The 15,717-nt window shown below is 39.0% G+C and overlaps 2 protein-coding genes across 6 annotated transcripts in view; one reads left to right on the plus strand and one right to left on the minus strand.

Annotated features, from left to right (window-relative positions):
* Positions 1–15,717, minus strand: part of LOC140588675 (polymeric immunoglobulin receptor-like) — a 233,436-nt gene that overhangs the window by 50,836 nt on the left and 166,883 nt on the right. The window lies entirely within an intron of this gene.
* Positions 12,859–15,301, plus strand: LOC111860203 (uncharacterized). Its single transcript, XM_023843656.2, has 2 exons — positions 12,859–13,077; positions 13,413–15,301. The coding sequence occupies exon 2, from the start codon at positions 13,709–13,711 to the stop codon at positions 14,699–14,701; it is 993 nt and encodes a 330-aa protein (XP_023699424.2). The 5' UTR covers positions 12,859–13,077; positions 13,413–13,708; the 3' UTR covers positions 14,702–15,301.

The raw sequence follows: 15,717 nt of genomic DNA on the forward strand, positions 1-15,717 counted from the left end.
AATATGAGGTGCCGTTTAGAAAATATTTAAAACTTTGGTCACACAAAACACGTACTGTATATTAAACACACACGCAGTCATATGAGAAACATTTAAGCACACATCCATACTACTGAAAACTCACACTCACACAATTGAAGTTAACTCACACTCACTCACACTCATACAGAAGCTTTTCAGACGTATGTGCGTGCGTTAATTTCAATGTATATGCGCGAGCGTTTCATATGTGTGTGTGTTTTCAGTAGCATGGATGTGTGCTTAAAAGTTTCACATATGACTGTACCATATGTATATTTAACACTAAATTAGTGTGGATTGACAAATATAACCGAAATCTTCTCTGTGGTCATATCTTCCTGCTTCAGAGTGACTCGTTTGCTGCCCAGGAACAACACAAAACTCTCCATTTTTATTAAATGCGACCTTTCTTTGCAAGTTTGCCAGTTCTCAGTACAGTACAATCATTTCCGGGTCACGGCGTTTGTATCAAATGAAAAAAACAAAATCGGACATGAGCACTCGTTATTTGTTCCATTTTTGATTTGAGCACAAAATGGGAAATCGGAAAACGAGCCAGTTTTGGAAACAAAAACTGAAAATACAAGTGGTTTTCCGTTTTTTTTTTTTGTTTTGGTTTCATATTGAAAAACGGATGAACGAATGATACACGGATTAAATTGCCACAAGAGGTTTTTATTCACTTTTATTAGAGTTTATTTCAACTTATATTCTGAACGAACTGTTTACAAACTGTCAAAAAAAACATTCGCACTACATGGCAGATAATTTCATTTCATTCTGCCACATTTTGGTTTTAGAGTAACAATTGTTTTGTAGAGTAAATTAAATTGTTTATGTTACATTTTATATTATACTACCCTGAAAACTAACAATATAACATTTGTAACCGTACCAGTAAATTTGATCCCACGATCAATGAGCTGAAGTTAGTATTTAGGTTTCAACTGAACTGGCTGAACAAGCTTCTTATTAATCATTAATTTTAGACATGGGGTTAATGCCACAAGAGGTTTTTTTCACTTTTATTACAATTTCAACTCATTATGAATGGTCTGTTTGCAAACTGTCAAAAAAAATCTCAGAGTGGAATGTTTATATGAAATCAAGTTGTAATCCTGACAAAATGTATTTAATGCTCCCAGTCCACATATTCCAGGCAGCTTTTTCAGGTCACTTTTTGGTGACATTTTGACTTGCAATGTTCACTTTTCAGTCCTTTCTAGCTGATTTTATCCACGTGGGGCCTTTAGAGACACTCTGCTGATACAGTGACATACTTCCACTTATCTGTATTTTTCATTACAAGGGTGTCAATAGTGTTAAGTGTGTTGAAGTTTTTGAAGTTTCTATGTATACATGTAATAAATCTCTGAAATAAATAAATGAAAACAAGGGCACTACAGCTAAAGCAGAGGTCACTGACCTGACAGTTATGCTGAATGTCTAATAAATGCAGTTTGCAGTTCAGTGAACAGGGCGCTGGGGGTGGGCTGCAGGCCCCTAATGTGGGGGCACAGGGGGCACGGGGGTCAGACCCAGCCTGGCACATCCACTCAGGGCCCGTCTCCAAACTGCTCTTACCCAATAACTGAGCAGGGTGGAACCTTGTAAATAATCAGCCACTTTTCCAAAGTTTGATACACTCTTCCACATGTGCACAATCGATTAAATCCTCCAAAATCGCACAAAATGTTTGCTACAATATACAGTAAATATTATCTTGATGGAATTGTATGTTAATAAGTATTAACAACACTATAATGGAATTAACCCCACTCTGACAACGTTGATGTTTATCTCAACTGTATTTCATAGCAGAAATCAAACATCTCTAAAGAAAGGAAAATAGTCCTAAATATTTAAGCAAATAAAGAAATCTCCTTAAATAGAGAATGCATAGTTCCTTTCAAAATGTTAATTCCCAAATGAGGAATTTTTCACATTTTATTACCAACAAAAGGAAGTCTTGTCCTCACTTGAGTAGCATTTAACTGACAGTATTAACACACATGCACACACACACGCTCGCACGCACACACACACAGAGGCATGCACCGCTTCCATTCAGAGTTAATTTTTGACAAGTTTAGGTAACCACTGTTGTGCTGTGGTCATGGTCATAATTTAAACATGGACTTTGCATGATCAAACACATTTGCACAGCACTGGGCTGCTATATTAGATCCGAATGTATAGTTCATGTCCCATTCCAGCCTCCTCTTCATCTGCGCTTGTACCAATTTGAGTTCTCATATTTTCACCATGGGTGGGAGACAGTCTATGTCTAATGAAGAAGTAGAGACGTTTTACACCAATTTGTTAATAGGAGCCGAGGCCATTTTCAAAGCCAAAGGCATGCTGCCTGATATTGGCATCGACAGGTCCTTGAATATGTATTCTGGATTGGATTCAACAGCTGTACTTCAAGACTACAGTTCTCAAGTCTTAAGCCACCTGGAAAGCAAAGGTCCAGACTACGTAAATAATCTGGGCTCTGCTTTAGCCCCCTTAACAAATGTACCAAACGCTGTTGGGATATGCGCATTGGTCATCTCCATCGCCCTAGACCTTGTAGTCAGTTCTTCAGGCAGAGAAGACAGTTCCAGCCCCATGAACATGATACGTCGTGTGTTTGCAGAGGAAAAGGCGTTCGGAGTGAAAGACACCATGGATGAGTACATAAAACGCCTCCGTATGCACATGCGAGATCCTGCACGGGCACTGGAAGAGACTCAACGCCTGGAGAAGCAGCTGAGCTCGGCGCTGACCACTCTCAGGAACTCCATACTGAGGCAGGAGGAATTAGGTGTCCATGAGATGAAGCAATGGACGAATGGCGCAGCGTTCCACGCACAGATGGTCATCCACGAGGCACGACTCAAGATGGCGGGATACGGATCGAGAAAGAGTCAAGACAGATACGAGGTGGGACTTAGCAATGATGTAACTTCCATCAGCACCATGGTGCATGATTATAAAAAGGACTTAAAGGAGCTGTTCAAGAAGATGTACCATTTATCTCACATGAATCTTTCTGAAGACTTTTTCAACTCATTGTTCATGAGACTGGAGCAACCAAGAGAGCTGATTGAGTACTTCACCAACCTTGAAACAAATGCAAAAACACTGATAATGCAACATGGATCTTTTAAGATGCATGGTCTAGCCTGATGTACTGTTGTTTGAAAGGGTAACTAAGCCTCTAACATAACAGTTAGAGATACAAACGAGTTAACAGTAATAAAAATCATTTCAATTCATGCACCACTTTTGTCAAACACAAGGACACTTTACAAGCAACGCTAAAAGACAACATAAAGGTATCTAGGAACAGCATTCATCAAGTCAACACAATAGACTAGCAGAAGAACCTGAACATTAGAGAGGGAGAGAAGAGATTAAGTTTGTTTGGTGTGTGTGAGAGTTCAGTTTTTAATCATGATAAACCAAAACAGCGAACGAAAGACAGATAAGCAAAATGGTGCTAAACATTTCCACAGCTTTACAAAAGGAGGTTAAAGAATTTAAGGAAGCTGTTCAGATTGTATTTAGCTATTTAGATGAACAAAATGGAAAATGTGATGCTTTTCATTTAAAACTATATTTCAACATTGCTCTACTGTATATTAATGTAATAATGTAAATGAATGAAATGCTGTAATGAAATTCTTGCAATCATGTACTGAGGCTTATTGCTTGAATTTCTCCACATATAAACTGAACATACAAACTTATTAAAGATGCAGACTCACAGCATTGCTTTAAACTGATCTTTTTATCCTCTTATTTATGGCATTCAGACTGTATGACACTATAAAATGGATCATTGGTCATTTAAACCATAATGTGCCAGTTTACTAGATAGGGATTAAACACAGTCCCTGACTAAACTGTATTTCCAACATATTCATCATTAAAAATCCTATGTTGTCTTGGGTTTAGACATAATCTAGGTCTGGTTTGTTAATCTAAACCCATGTTTGTAACTGGACAAGAAAAAACAAAAACACTGCACTCGCAAAGCCACACATACATTATGAGATTATAATTTTTTTTTATTTAACCTTTAATTAACCAGGTTTGTCCCATTGAGATCACAGATCTCTTTTGCAAGGGAGACCTGGCCAAGGTGGCAGCAACACAGTGACAATGCAGAGTCTTACAAAGTAATACAAGAAAGAAAAGAAAAACATAGTTAGAATTTACAATTACATATAGATAACCTCGATTCCAGAGTCTTTAGAAGAGTTTTAAATTCCTTGAGGGGTATTACATTGTGCAAACGGAGTTCAACTTGAAGTCTGTTCCATGAGTAAGGTGCTGAGAACCTGAAGGCTTTCTTTCCTAGTTCGGTTCTTACTTTAGGAACAACCAGATTTAAGAAGTCCATCGAGCGAAGGTTATGACGTCCTTGCTTCCAGGATAGGAGTGAGGATAAGTAAGAAGGAAATTTACCCCTGATGGTTTTATAGATGAACATATGCCAGTGAGTGAGGCGACGAGCTTGTAAAGAAGACCAATTTACTTTGGCATAAAGCACACAGTGATGAGTTAGAGAACCGCTGTTTGAAATAAACCTCAGTGCTCCATGATAAACGCTGTCTAACATGTGAAGACAATGAGCAGATGCATGCATGTATATTACATCACCGTAATCGATGATAGGTAAAAATGTTGATTGAACTAGTTTTAGTTTTACATGGGAAGAAAAGCATGATTTGTTTCTGAAATAGAATCCTAAAAGGGATTTCAGCTTTTTTGTTAAATATTTAATATGTTCCTTATAAGACAGATGGTCGTCAATTAGAAGTCCTAGGTATTTGAAATTTGACACCAATTGTATTTGATGACCATCCCTTGTTAAAATTTTTCCAGTCTGTGTATTTTTGAGGTGGTGAACAACATAAGTTTTGAAGACTATGAGATTATTCACTGGGCTATAAATCTTACGTATATGACATAAGGATCAAGGATCTGATTGTTATAGGGCAGCAACAGGCAGGACCAACAACGTATTTGTTGCAACAGAAATAAAGGCACCGAACCTCACACACACCGAGCATCAACTAGTCTAACTAATCGGTGTGCTCTAATCGGTATGCCCTAATCGGTGTGCCCTAATCGGTGTGTCCTAATCGGTATGCCCTAATCGGTGTGCCCTAATCGGTGTGTCCTAATCGGTATGCCCTAATCGGTGTGCCCTAATCGGTGTGTCCTAATCGGTATGCCCTAACCGGTGTGCCCTAATCGGTGTGTCCTAATCGGTATGCCCTAACCGATGTGCCCTAATCGGTGTGTCCTAATCGGTATGTCCTAATCGGTATGCCCTAATCGGTGTGCCCTAATCGGTATGCCCTAATCGGTGTGCCCTAATCGGTGTGTCCTAATTGGTATGCCCTAATCGGTGTGTCCTAATCGGTGTGCCCTAATCGGTGTGTCCTAATCGGTGTGTCCTAATCGATGTGCCCTAATCGGTGTGTCCTAATCGATGTGCCCTAATCGGTGTGCCGTAATCGGTGTGTCCTAATCGGTGTGTCCTAATCGATGTGCCCTAATCGGTGTGTCCTAATCGGTGTGTCCTAATCGATGTGTCCTAATCGATGTGTCCTAATCGGTATGCCCTAATCGGTGTGCCCTAATCGGTGTGCCCTAATCGATGTGCCCTAATCGATGTGTCCTAATCGGTGTGCCCTAATCGTTGTGTCCTAATCAGTTTTATTGACTTGCTTTAAATGCAGTTTTGTATCTGTAATAAAAATGGAATAGATTAAAATGAGAATAACAGTTATGAAATATTAATTACTGAATATAATTTGAGTCTAAACATCACAAAGATTTCAATTTAAAAAAAACAGTATTGATGATTTGCAGGTAAGTACTGAAATCTTTCTAAAGTATATATATCAGCTACAACCTGTATTTTTGCAGTAAAAAATATTGTTATTATAAATAATAAATTATACAGGATTTTTATATATATATATAATCATTTATTGAAAACAAAACCAATTACAGTGGTAACTTAATTCGTTCCGGACTCCGGATCGAATCCTAAGAAGTTCGAGTTCTGATCAAATTTTTCCCATAAGAAATTTTAATTGGTTCCCGGCCCCCCAAAATTACACCTAAATATGTTTTTTTTTCTTCTTTTTTTAAAGCATTTAAAAACAAAATGAACAGGATAAAACAAGAAGAGCATTTTTTTCTTAATGGCTTCCAAAACGATAAAGATTTTATCCCAACATTACCCCTGTCCTGCCCCGATCGTCCGCTCCTTCCGTGTGCCACGCCCCCTCGTTAACCTCGTGTGGGATCCCCATGTGATCAGCTGTTTCTGGTTGTTGTCATTAGTCCTCTGTAATAAGTCCGTGTTTCAGTTTGTTTCCCCAGTCCGGTCATTGGGTGCGTTCGACTTGCTTACAGCGCTGGCTTAAAGCAACATATTCTGATCCTGACGCAATGCATTACGGTTAGATGCACAGTATGAAAGGCCAACGGGGCCAAAATGCCTTAAAACTTTACGCCTAAAGACGTCAAATATTAACGGCCAGAGATGTCAAATTTGCACACCTTTAGATGTAAAAAATCATCATGTCGATTTTTCACACCTTCAGACGTCAAAAACAGGCTGCGTTTTGCAACGTGTGCTGATGCTGACAAAGCGACCATTTCAAAATAAAAGTACCACCAACTCCTGTCCACAAACGTCCCTTAATTGAGTATTTCCCTCTTTTTTAATTATCCATTCATTATCCATTCATACATGCACACTGAACATTAAAAACATGGATATACTACCTTTCTTTGCATACAAACTATCTGCTGTCACACACCTGCCTTTTTTTGTCCATTAGACAAACAATTGCACATACTTGTAACTTCCATCCAGTGACTACATTCAACATATTTATTCAGCTATCCCAACACTGCTGGTATTTAATGGTGTCTATATTGAAGTCTTATTATCTATGTATGTATCTATGTCTTTTTACATACAAGTCTCCAAACACAAGGACAGAGCACAAGATATTAGTTTCATTATTATTATTATTATTATTATTATTATTATTTTAATTCTTGTAATATACAGCTGTTACTTTTTCTCATCATTCGTTGTCCCACAGACGTTATTTTAAAGTGAGTCAACATGAAAATGTTGGAGCAAAAATTACTACATTTAAAAAAATTAACATGTTAAAATGATGGCAGCATATTGTGCCTCTGATTACCATTTCGGGCATCAGTGAAAATGGTCGATTGTGCAGAAAAACTGCAACGCGCAAATACATCATCCGTGCAATGTCTGATCAGCTCCCCCGATGGAGAAATCCGTCACATTAGTGTTTCATTCATCGAAATCGTTATCGGCATTTTGCGTTATTCTAGGCTTGTTTTCACTTGAAGTTGTAGATTTGAAGTTGTAAAACTAACATAATGAACACAGAATCACCTTGTGCTCTAATTTGAATAATCGAAAAGAGGAAATACGACAACAATAGTTAACCTACATCACTGTCAAGTGATTTGCAGTCACACCTCAACAATTTTGAAGTCGGTGATCCAGAGGAGGAAGCTGAGAAAAGAATTAGTGAAATGAAGGCATTGAATGAGAAGGTTAGTGCCCTTTGAAATGAGACAGAAAAGGGACATGAATTATTTGTACTGATAAACTTCTTTTTTAGGTTCTCCAGAACATTGAGAAGGCGCAGACATGACAGCAGAAGGGTTATGAGTGTCACAAGAGAAAGCTAGTCAGTGTTAAGTGTTGGTGATGCTGTTCTTGTGTCTCAGAACCCTAAGAGAAGAAGGGCTAATGATACACTTAGCAATTTTCACCTTGGGCCATTTAGTGTGAACAGCAGAACCCCAAAAGGTGTGGCCACTATAACAAAGGAGAATAGGTCACATCAAAAGTTCAGTGTGTCCCGGCTGAGGCCTTATTACCGGCTGAGAAGTAAGTTCATTGCATCAGAACGAAGTTTAAGTATTATTTTTCCAGTGTTCACTTTTTTTTTTTAATTATTTGTACATTCTTGTTAATCAGAACCTATACAAACAAAGTTAAAACCTCTTCTGGACCATCAGTACTCCATGTCAGACAAGAGGACTGATCATCCTTATGCAGTTTCTAGAGAGAAATGGGAGAAGGATTTGGTAACTAGTTGTGTGTCTGTCTGTAGATAGGAAATGCCTGCTTACAGTTGGTCAAGGAAGCTGCACAGAGACCTGTAATTTAATTACTATTTCAGTCATTTAAATTTATAAAGATAATTTTTACGCTAGCTGAATATTTCAATGTTTTGTATAGGGAAAGAATGTTCACATTGTGGACATGTATGTTGTGCCGACATGGAAAACCAGGGATGGTAAATGGACTGCATTTATATAGTGCTTTTCTACACTCAAAGCGCTTTACAATACATGCCTCACGTTCACATACCGGTACTGAAGGCTGCCATGCAAGGCACCAACCTGCACATCGGGAGCAATTTGGGGTTCAGTGTCTTGCTCAAGGACACTTTGATGAAGACAAGAGGAACCAGGGCTTGAACCTGCAACCCTCCAGTTGGCAAACAATAGCACTACCTCCTGTGCCACCATCTTCCCCATCGCTACCATCTTCCCCGGACCCACTGATTGGTTTGCCAGTACGTTTTTTTTTTTTTTTGTGTGTGTGTACATATACTATAGGTATTTGCATACATATATTGATACAAATGTATTCCTGATATTAGGACAACCTAGAATCGATGGATGCAGTATTGTTTCCTGCATGGAGTAGGCAAGAGGATCAACCAGATCACTCTATGCTATGTGTTGAGTATCATAATAAAATTAGTAATAATAAATATTACATAATTTATATCTGACATGAGTATGTATGCTGTGAGATCATTTTGAAATGTGTCCCTTTCAGGCTTTATTGCTAAAAGAGAGGGAGATCATTTATCTTGACTCTCTTCGCACTGATGGATTTGGTGATGAAGCATACCGAACCATTTTTAAGTCTACAGATCAGAAAAATTGTTGGCCTTGTTCTGTGGCCCTAACCCTATTGAATTCATTAGACACTGTTGCCCTAATGTAGTTCGCACTTGTTCTATGGCTACTTGTTTGCTACTTGTTTTCCATATCAGCCTCGTTCTATGGCTACTTGTTTGCTACTTGTTTTCCATATCAGCCTCGTTCTATGGCTACTTGTTTGCTACTTGTTTTCCATATCAGCCTCGTTCTATGGCTACTTGTTTGCTACTTGTTTTCCATATCAGCCTCGTTCTATGGCTACTTGTTTGCTACTTGTTTTCCATATCAGCCTCGTTCTATGGCTACTTGTTTGCTACTTGTTTTCCATATCAGCCTCGTTCTATGGCTACTTGTTTGCTACTTGTTTTCCATATCAGCCTCGTTCTATGGCTACTTGTTTGCTACTTGTTTTCCATATCAGCCTCGTTCTATTGCTACTTGTTTGCTACTTGTTTTCCATATCAGCCTCGTTCTATTGCTACTTGTTTGCTACTTGTTTTCCATATCAGCCTCGTTCTATGGCTACTTGTTTGCTACTTGTTTTCCATATCAGCCTCGTTCTATGGCTACTTGTTTGCTACTTGTTTTCCATATCAGCCTCGTTCTATGGCTACTTGTTTGCTACTTGTTTTCCATATCAGCCTCGTTCTATGGCTACTTGTTTGCTACTTGTTTTCCATATCAGCCTCGTTCTATGGCTACTTGTTTGCTACTTCTTTTCCATATCAGCCTCGTTCTATGGCTACTTGTTTGCTACTTGTTTTCCATATCAGCCTCGTTCTATGGCTACTTGTTTGCTACTTGTTTTCCATATCAGCCTCGTTCCGCGGCCATTTGTTTTCCATATGGTATGAAAGTGTCTTAGCAGAGATGTAACAGAGTTTTTCATTGATTTTTCAGAAAAATTACCCCAAATACTTGGAAAGAGAAAACTGGTGAAGATCTTGAAGTAAATGCCTTCATTGTGAATTCCAATTGAATGGTGACTCATTCATCTATATTATTGTCGTTATTTAAAATTATAAAATTTAATTTATTCCAGGACTTCCCTCGACAAACAACAGGAAACCACTGTGAAGTTCTCATGCTTATGGTATTTCCTCATGATAAAGGTTTATGTGCAATTTTCTGAAATTGTCCTCTGTAGCTCTAAGATGTTTCAGCCTTTTGTGTTTTGCAGTATGCCCTTTGTCTCTGTATTCAGTATGCTCCAGGCATAATGTATATGGCAATTGGCAGCACAAAAAGGTGCTGGAAAAATATGTAGGAATAATAATAATAATAATAATAATAATAATAATAATAAATGACATATTTTTGTGATTACATAGCTGCATGGGTCCATATTGCGATTTTTATTTTTATGCAATTAACTGTGCAGCACTAAATCAAATTCATATGTTTCTTTTATTTTGAAGGCATGGCCATAGCTTTATAGGTTGTCAAGGACAATCTCTACCAAACTTCCACAACACATGCAAGCAGTTGTTTGTCGTACTGCAGAAGAGAAGAAGCTGGTGGACTTCATTGCAAACAGTGAGACAAACAAACAACATTTCTTGGTATGCTGCCCTATTCTCGGCTATGTATATTTATGTATTAGTACCTCACACTTGCTAGGCATAATTATTAAGTTTTTTTCTCAATTCTAAACAGAAGATTCTCAGCCGCAGCACACCGTCCAAGTGGCTGAACAGGTTCCAGAGAAGTTCCACATTCAGGATGCCTGTTTACCTGGACTCTAATGAAGCACAAGACAGCCTGTACATTCACCTGGAGGCTTTGCTGAAAGCAACGCCAACAGCACTCTTCATCAGGGACCATGTGCAGTTTGTCCTTGATGTGCTGTTCCCTGAGGTGAGATAATGGACTTCTTAGATTTTATATTACCCGGTGGACAATGTTTATGGCTCGGTTAGTTTTTTCGTACTTCTTGTCATGCCCCGATCGTCCGCTCCTTTCGTGTGCCACGCCCCCTCGTTAACCTCATGTGGAATCCCAGTGTTTTACAGCTGTTTCTGATTGTTGTCATTAGTTCATTGTATTTAGTCCGCGTTTCCGTTTGTTTCCCCAGTCCGGTCATTGTATTGTCGTTCTGTGGTTTTGCATTCATTCCTTTAATTAAACCTCGTGTTCCCGATCCCTGGCATCCTGCCTATTTGTCTGCGCTCCGGGCGCGTGAGTCGTGACACTTCTCAACCAAATAAGCCGGTCCCAGCAATTGATAGCTACAGGCAGAAACAACTCCAGTGGAAATACCGACACGCATATCAAAAGCCTTATTTTGTCCAGCAACATATTTCCTCATGTCTTTCTCATTCATGATTTGCCCTACAGATCCGAAAGGTTCCCATATAAATGTATCTTGTACTATATTTGCTTTTAATGGACTAATAGTTCTTTTATTGAAATGCAATGACAACCTTACATGATTTTAGTACAACAGCGTTTCATAATGTATTTTTATTTGTTTTGTTTAGTCCATCATCTCTGCTTTGGCTCAGCTGACAGGTGTGTCCACACAAGAGGCAGAAAACTTGCTGGTCCTCAGCACAGAAGAAGGTAAGAGTTTCAGGAAAAGACTTGCAAGGTTAAATGGTGCATGTAACATTGTTAACTGTGTACTTTTTTTTGTCTGTTCTATTGAGATTGCAGACTTTGACCGGAGAATAACCAGTCAGATGAAGAAGGACGGTCTGCTGTAGGACTGTGCATTTTTGTTATTGTTTTACACTTTTCTAAGTGTTTTTTTTTCTTTTCTCAAAAGAGAATTTTTACTTTACCCTACGCATAATTTATATATAAAGCAAATACTGACTACCCTCATAGTGTTTTTGCTCTTCACTTATTCTTCACTTTGCACAATAAATGAGTTGCACACAACCTGAAGATAAATTGATCTTGAACTTACCACTGCTAATGCTATATGCACACTGACCTAATATTTTATTATATCCTTGTATTGCTTAGATTTGCATTTGCAGTATTTCTTCTGTTATTGTTTCATTCCTTATATACATCTGAGCTATATATAATGCACCATTTCAGGTTGACACAGTGATAATTTTGTTTTGCTTATACTATTAAGATCTTGATAACTTCTCAAAACATAAATAAGAACATTTAGGGAGGGCCACAGTTCCCCGCAGCTTAAATACAGAAAAGAAAATGTGAGAGGAACCAAGATTCTAAGAAGCAGTCCTGACAGAGTGAGTCTTTTAAGCATGGACACTCGGTGTTAGACAAAAAATATATGAAATGTATTGTTAGTTAAATATACACAGCATACAAAACATTATATAGACAGTATTTAAATATTGAAGACACAGTCCACAAAAGGATCAACATCCACTTTTCAGTCTGTTTATTGGGAATATTGTAGTTGAACTTATTTTAGGTGAATATTTATCTGATTCATTTATGTATATTCCAACAACTGTAACTGTTAGTGGCATTCAATGTATGCGGCCATGTGAAAAAGAAATTGTAGCATACACTCGCTTAGAATAAGACATTCTACTGCATTCCATTTTTCTACAAATATATTATTGTCTGTGCTTGTCTAAGTTGTGAGTAAACCAATGATTACCAATTACTGTGTGATCTGTCAAATACGTAACGTTGTTTTGTAATGTCAAAACATAATCAGGCAGGCGTTTACAGAAGTCGGTGCTTTGCGCTGTGTTCGCGGACGTCAGTGCATTACGCATGCGCCCGCCTATCGGTCAGGCAGTCAGTATACAGATCAAATAGTGACGTACACGGAAAACCAATGTGCGCATGCGTGCGCAGACGGCGCTGGTACCGCAGACCAGCCAGCCACAGGCACTGACAGTAGGCTAGTAGCGGAATTCGGAGCTGCGTTAGTCTGTTGCAGCGCTGTCGCGACATGTAACGTGGTTCACAGCAGCTCCCAGGAAAGGCTGCAGTTCTCCCGCGTTCCAGAGAGGACTTCGCCGTTACCTCTCCATTAATGTCTTTAATAATAGTTTCCTGCCCACGATTACGAATGTGCGTTCATTACATTCAGTGAGTATAATATGCTTCCCGTATTTGATGTAGTTATTTTTTTATTTTCTGGATGCACGGTGTTCATATAATTCTGCCCGATCGTTTATATGGTAGTTTTCTGCACCATGTTATGTTCACGTAACTTTATATTACGCTGCAATCCTGTTCGCTGAGATTATAACTTTATTACAGCTGTTATTCGCGTATGTTGGGAGAACACCCTAGGGTTTTTACATGCAGATTCATTCGTGATCCTGTGCCGCCACCTAGTGGCTAAATGGTCTAACTATCGTACATAGGTTCACGCTTAAGTAATGTTTAGTAATTGTTTTTCTCGATTGTATTCATTTTAGAACCACACCCACACGGAGTTGGAGTTATTTCAGCTACAGTTTACTTAATGAGAAACATAATGGATTGGCCTGTGCACACTGTTTCATTATTGTACTGCTAACTGCTGCTTTGAAGAAGTAAACTTAATGAAAAACAACATCCCTGACTGTGATTCCATTGCTCTGACCAGCACTCTTCTGCGAACACCACCCCATCCCTGAACCACAAGTTAGTTTAATCCTCTTCATCTTAACAAAAAGGAACACAGTATTATTACTTTTCCTCCCCGTTGCATCTGAGCTCTCTGATCATCACCATGGGTTACGGTTACAGTAAGGAAGAGGAAGAGATCATGATGTCAGATATGTTCTATAAAGCTGAGACACATGGTGTGATTCCTGATATTACCATCGACAGCTCCTTACTGATGTACTCAGGACTGGATTCAACAGCTGTACTAGAACAGCACAGTTCTCAGATGGTCAGTGACCTGGTGAGCAAAGTTCCAGACTATATGACCGACCTGGGCTCCTCTTTATCTGCTTTCAAACATGTACCAAATGCAGTTGGATTGCGCGCGTTGGTCATCTCCTTCCTATTAGACCTCATAGTCAGTTCTTTGGTCACGGCTCCTGAGTACAGCCCCCTGAACATGATGCGCCGGGTCTTCGCTGAGGAAAAGGCCTCGGAGGTCAGAGACTCCATGGACGAGTACCTGAAACGGCTCCAAAAGTATGTGTGGGAACCTGAACAGGTGCTAGAAGAGACCAAATGTCTGGAGAAACAGCTGAGTAGGCATCTGACCTGTCTGAGGAACTCCATGCAGAAGGATGGCCAAATGAGCTCCCGCGCCATGAAGATCTGGGCCAATGGCGCGGCGTTCCATGCACAGATGCTAATCCACGAGGCGTGGCTCATGATGGCGGGATATGGAACGAAGAAAGAAAAGAACCTTGACGTTCGAGTAGCTTCTGTCCGCAACATGGTGGATCACTATCGAAAGCACTTGGAGGACTTGTTAGATAAGTACAAGAGCTATAAACACACTAACCTGTACTTCATTAAGAGCCAGCGTATCTGTGCGGCGTTTGGTTGCTCAGACCCACACTGTTCTGTTTATGACGAAGAGCTTGGAAAGAGTACGCCTTCTAAGGATGAATTTTGTCCCGAATCATCGGACGCCTACATCAACTACATGTTTAGCAACTGGGGCCAGATAGAGAAGCTGAATGAGTATTTTACTGACCTTAAGACTAACATAAGGGAACTGATAACACAAAACAGGAATTTTACCATGGAAAATGTGTAGCAAACACAACAGAAGCAGAAGTGTCCATGAGCCATGAGCTGTTGCACTACATCAGGTGACATGTCATGTAGCACATTAGAATCGGCTTGGAGGATGTTAAAGGACAAGAGCCATTAACACACTAACCTGCTTTTTAAATTAGAATCTTTGTGATAATTTTTCAGAGATTGTATTCAATAATTAATATTTCATAACTGAATAATTATCATCGTTTTAATATTCCATTTTTATTACAGATGCAAAACTGTGTTTGGGACACAGCCAAAGGAAAAGCTTTTACTGCTGCATTGCAAAACACACACAGCTAATTTCAACAGTGATAAAGTGATGCGCTTTATAGGATAAATAATAGGATTATAATACTGAGAAGCTCTTTAGTTTTTTCATGTAGATTAACAAAAGGGAAAATGTGATGCTTGTTATTAAAATTTAATTTGACATTTCACATTGCTGAAGGTAAATTAAATATTGTAACTACATTTTCTGCAATCGTATTGAGGCTTATTACTTGAATGGAACATATTTAGCCTTTTCGCTACATATGAAATATACTGTACAATTATGAAAGATCACTTATTAAAATCACAGCATTGTTTTAAATTCATCTTTTCATTTACTCTTATGTATAGCATTCAGGGCATATGTGTCACAACTAGCAGGTATTGAGTGGGGAAGCACACACAGGAGTCTAGGGATTTGGGGGAATGGGGGATTTATCTGGGGAGAACACATTCAGGAACACAGAGCAACACACAGAACTGACATTAATGACTAGACTAGGAAACCATACACTGACACGCACTTAAATACACCAAACTAATTAAACACAACTAGAAACAGCTGATAAGAGGATTCCACATGAGGTAAACGAGGGGGTGCGGCACATGGGAGGATCGGAATAGTCAGGGCATGACAGTATGACACTTTTAAACATGGATAATTGGTCATTTAAAACAATTTTGAGCCGGGGAGGTGCCAAGAAGAGGATTCAGACCCACTGCACTGAACTGTCAGGT

This window comes from Paramormyrops kingsleyae, chromosome 4 (assembly GCF_048594095.1).
Source record: "Paramormyrops kingsleyae isolate MSU_618 chromosome 4, PKINGS_0.4, whole genome shotgun sequence".
NCBI classification, from domain to species: domain Eukaryota; kingdom Metazoa; phylum Chordata; class Actinopteri; order Osteoglossiformes; family Mormyridae; genus Paramormyrops; species Paramormyrops kingsleyae.

Excerpts from the sequence above, each read along its gene's own strand:
- LOC111860203 (XM_023843656.2), top strand. The coding sequence starts at position 13,709 with ATGGGTTACGGTTACAGTAAGGAAGAGGAAGAGATCATGATGTCAGAT.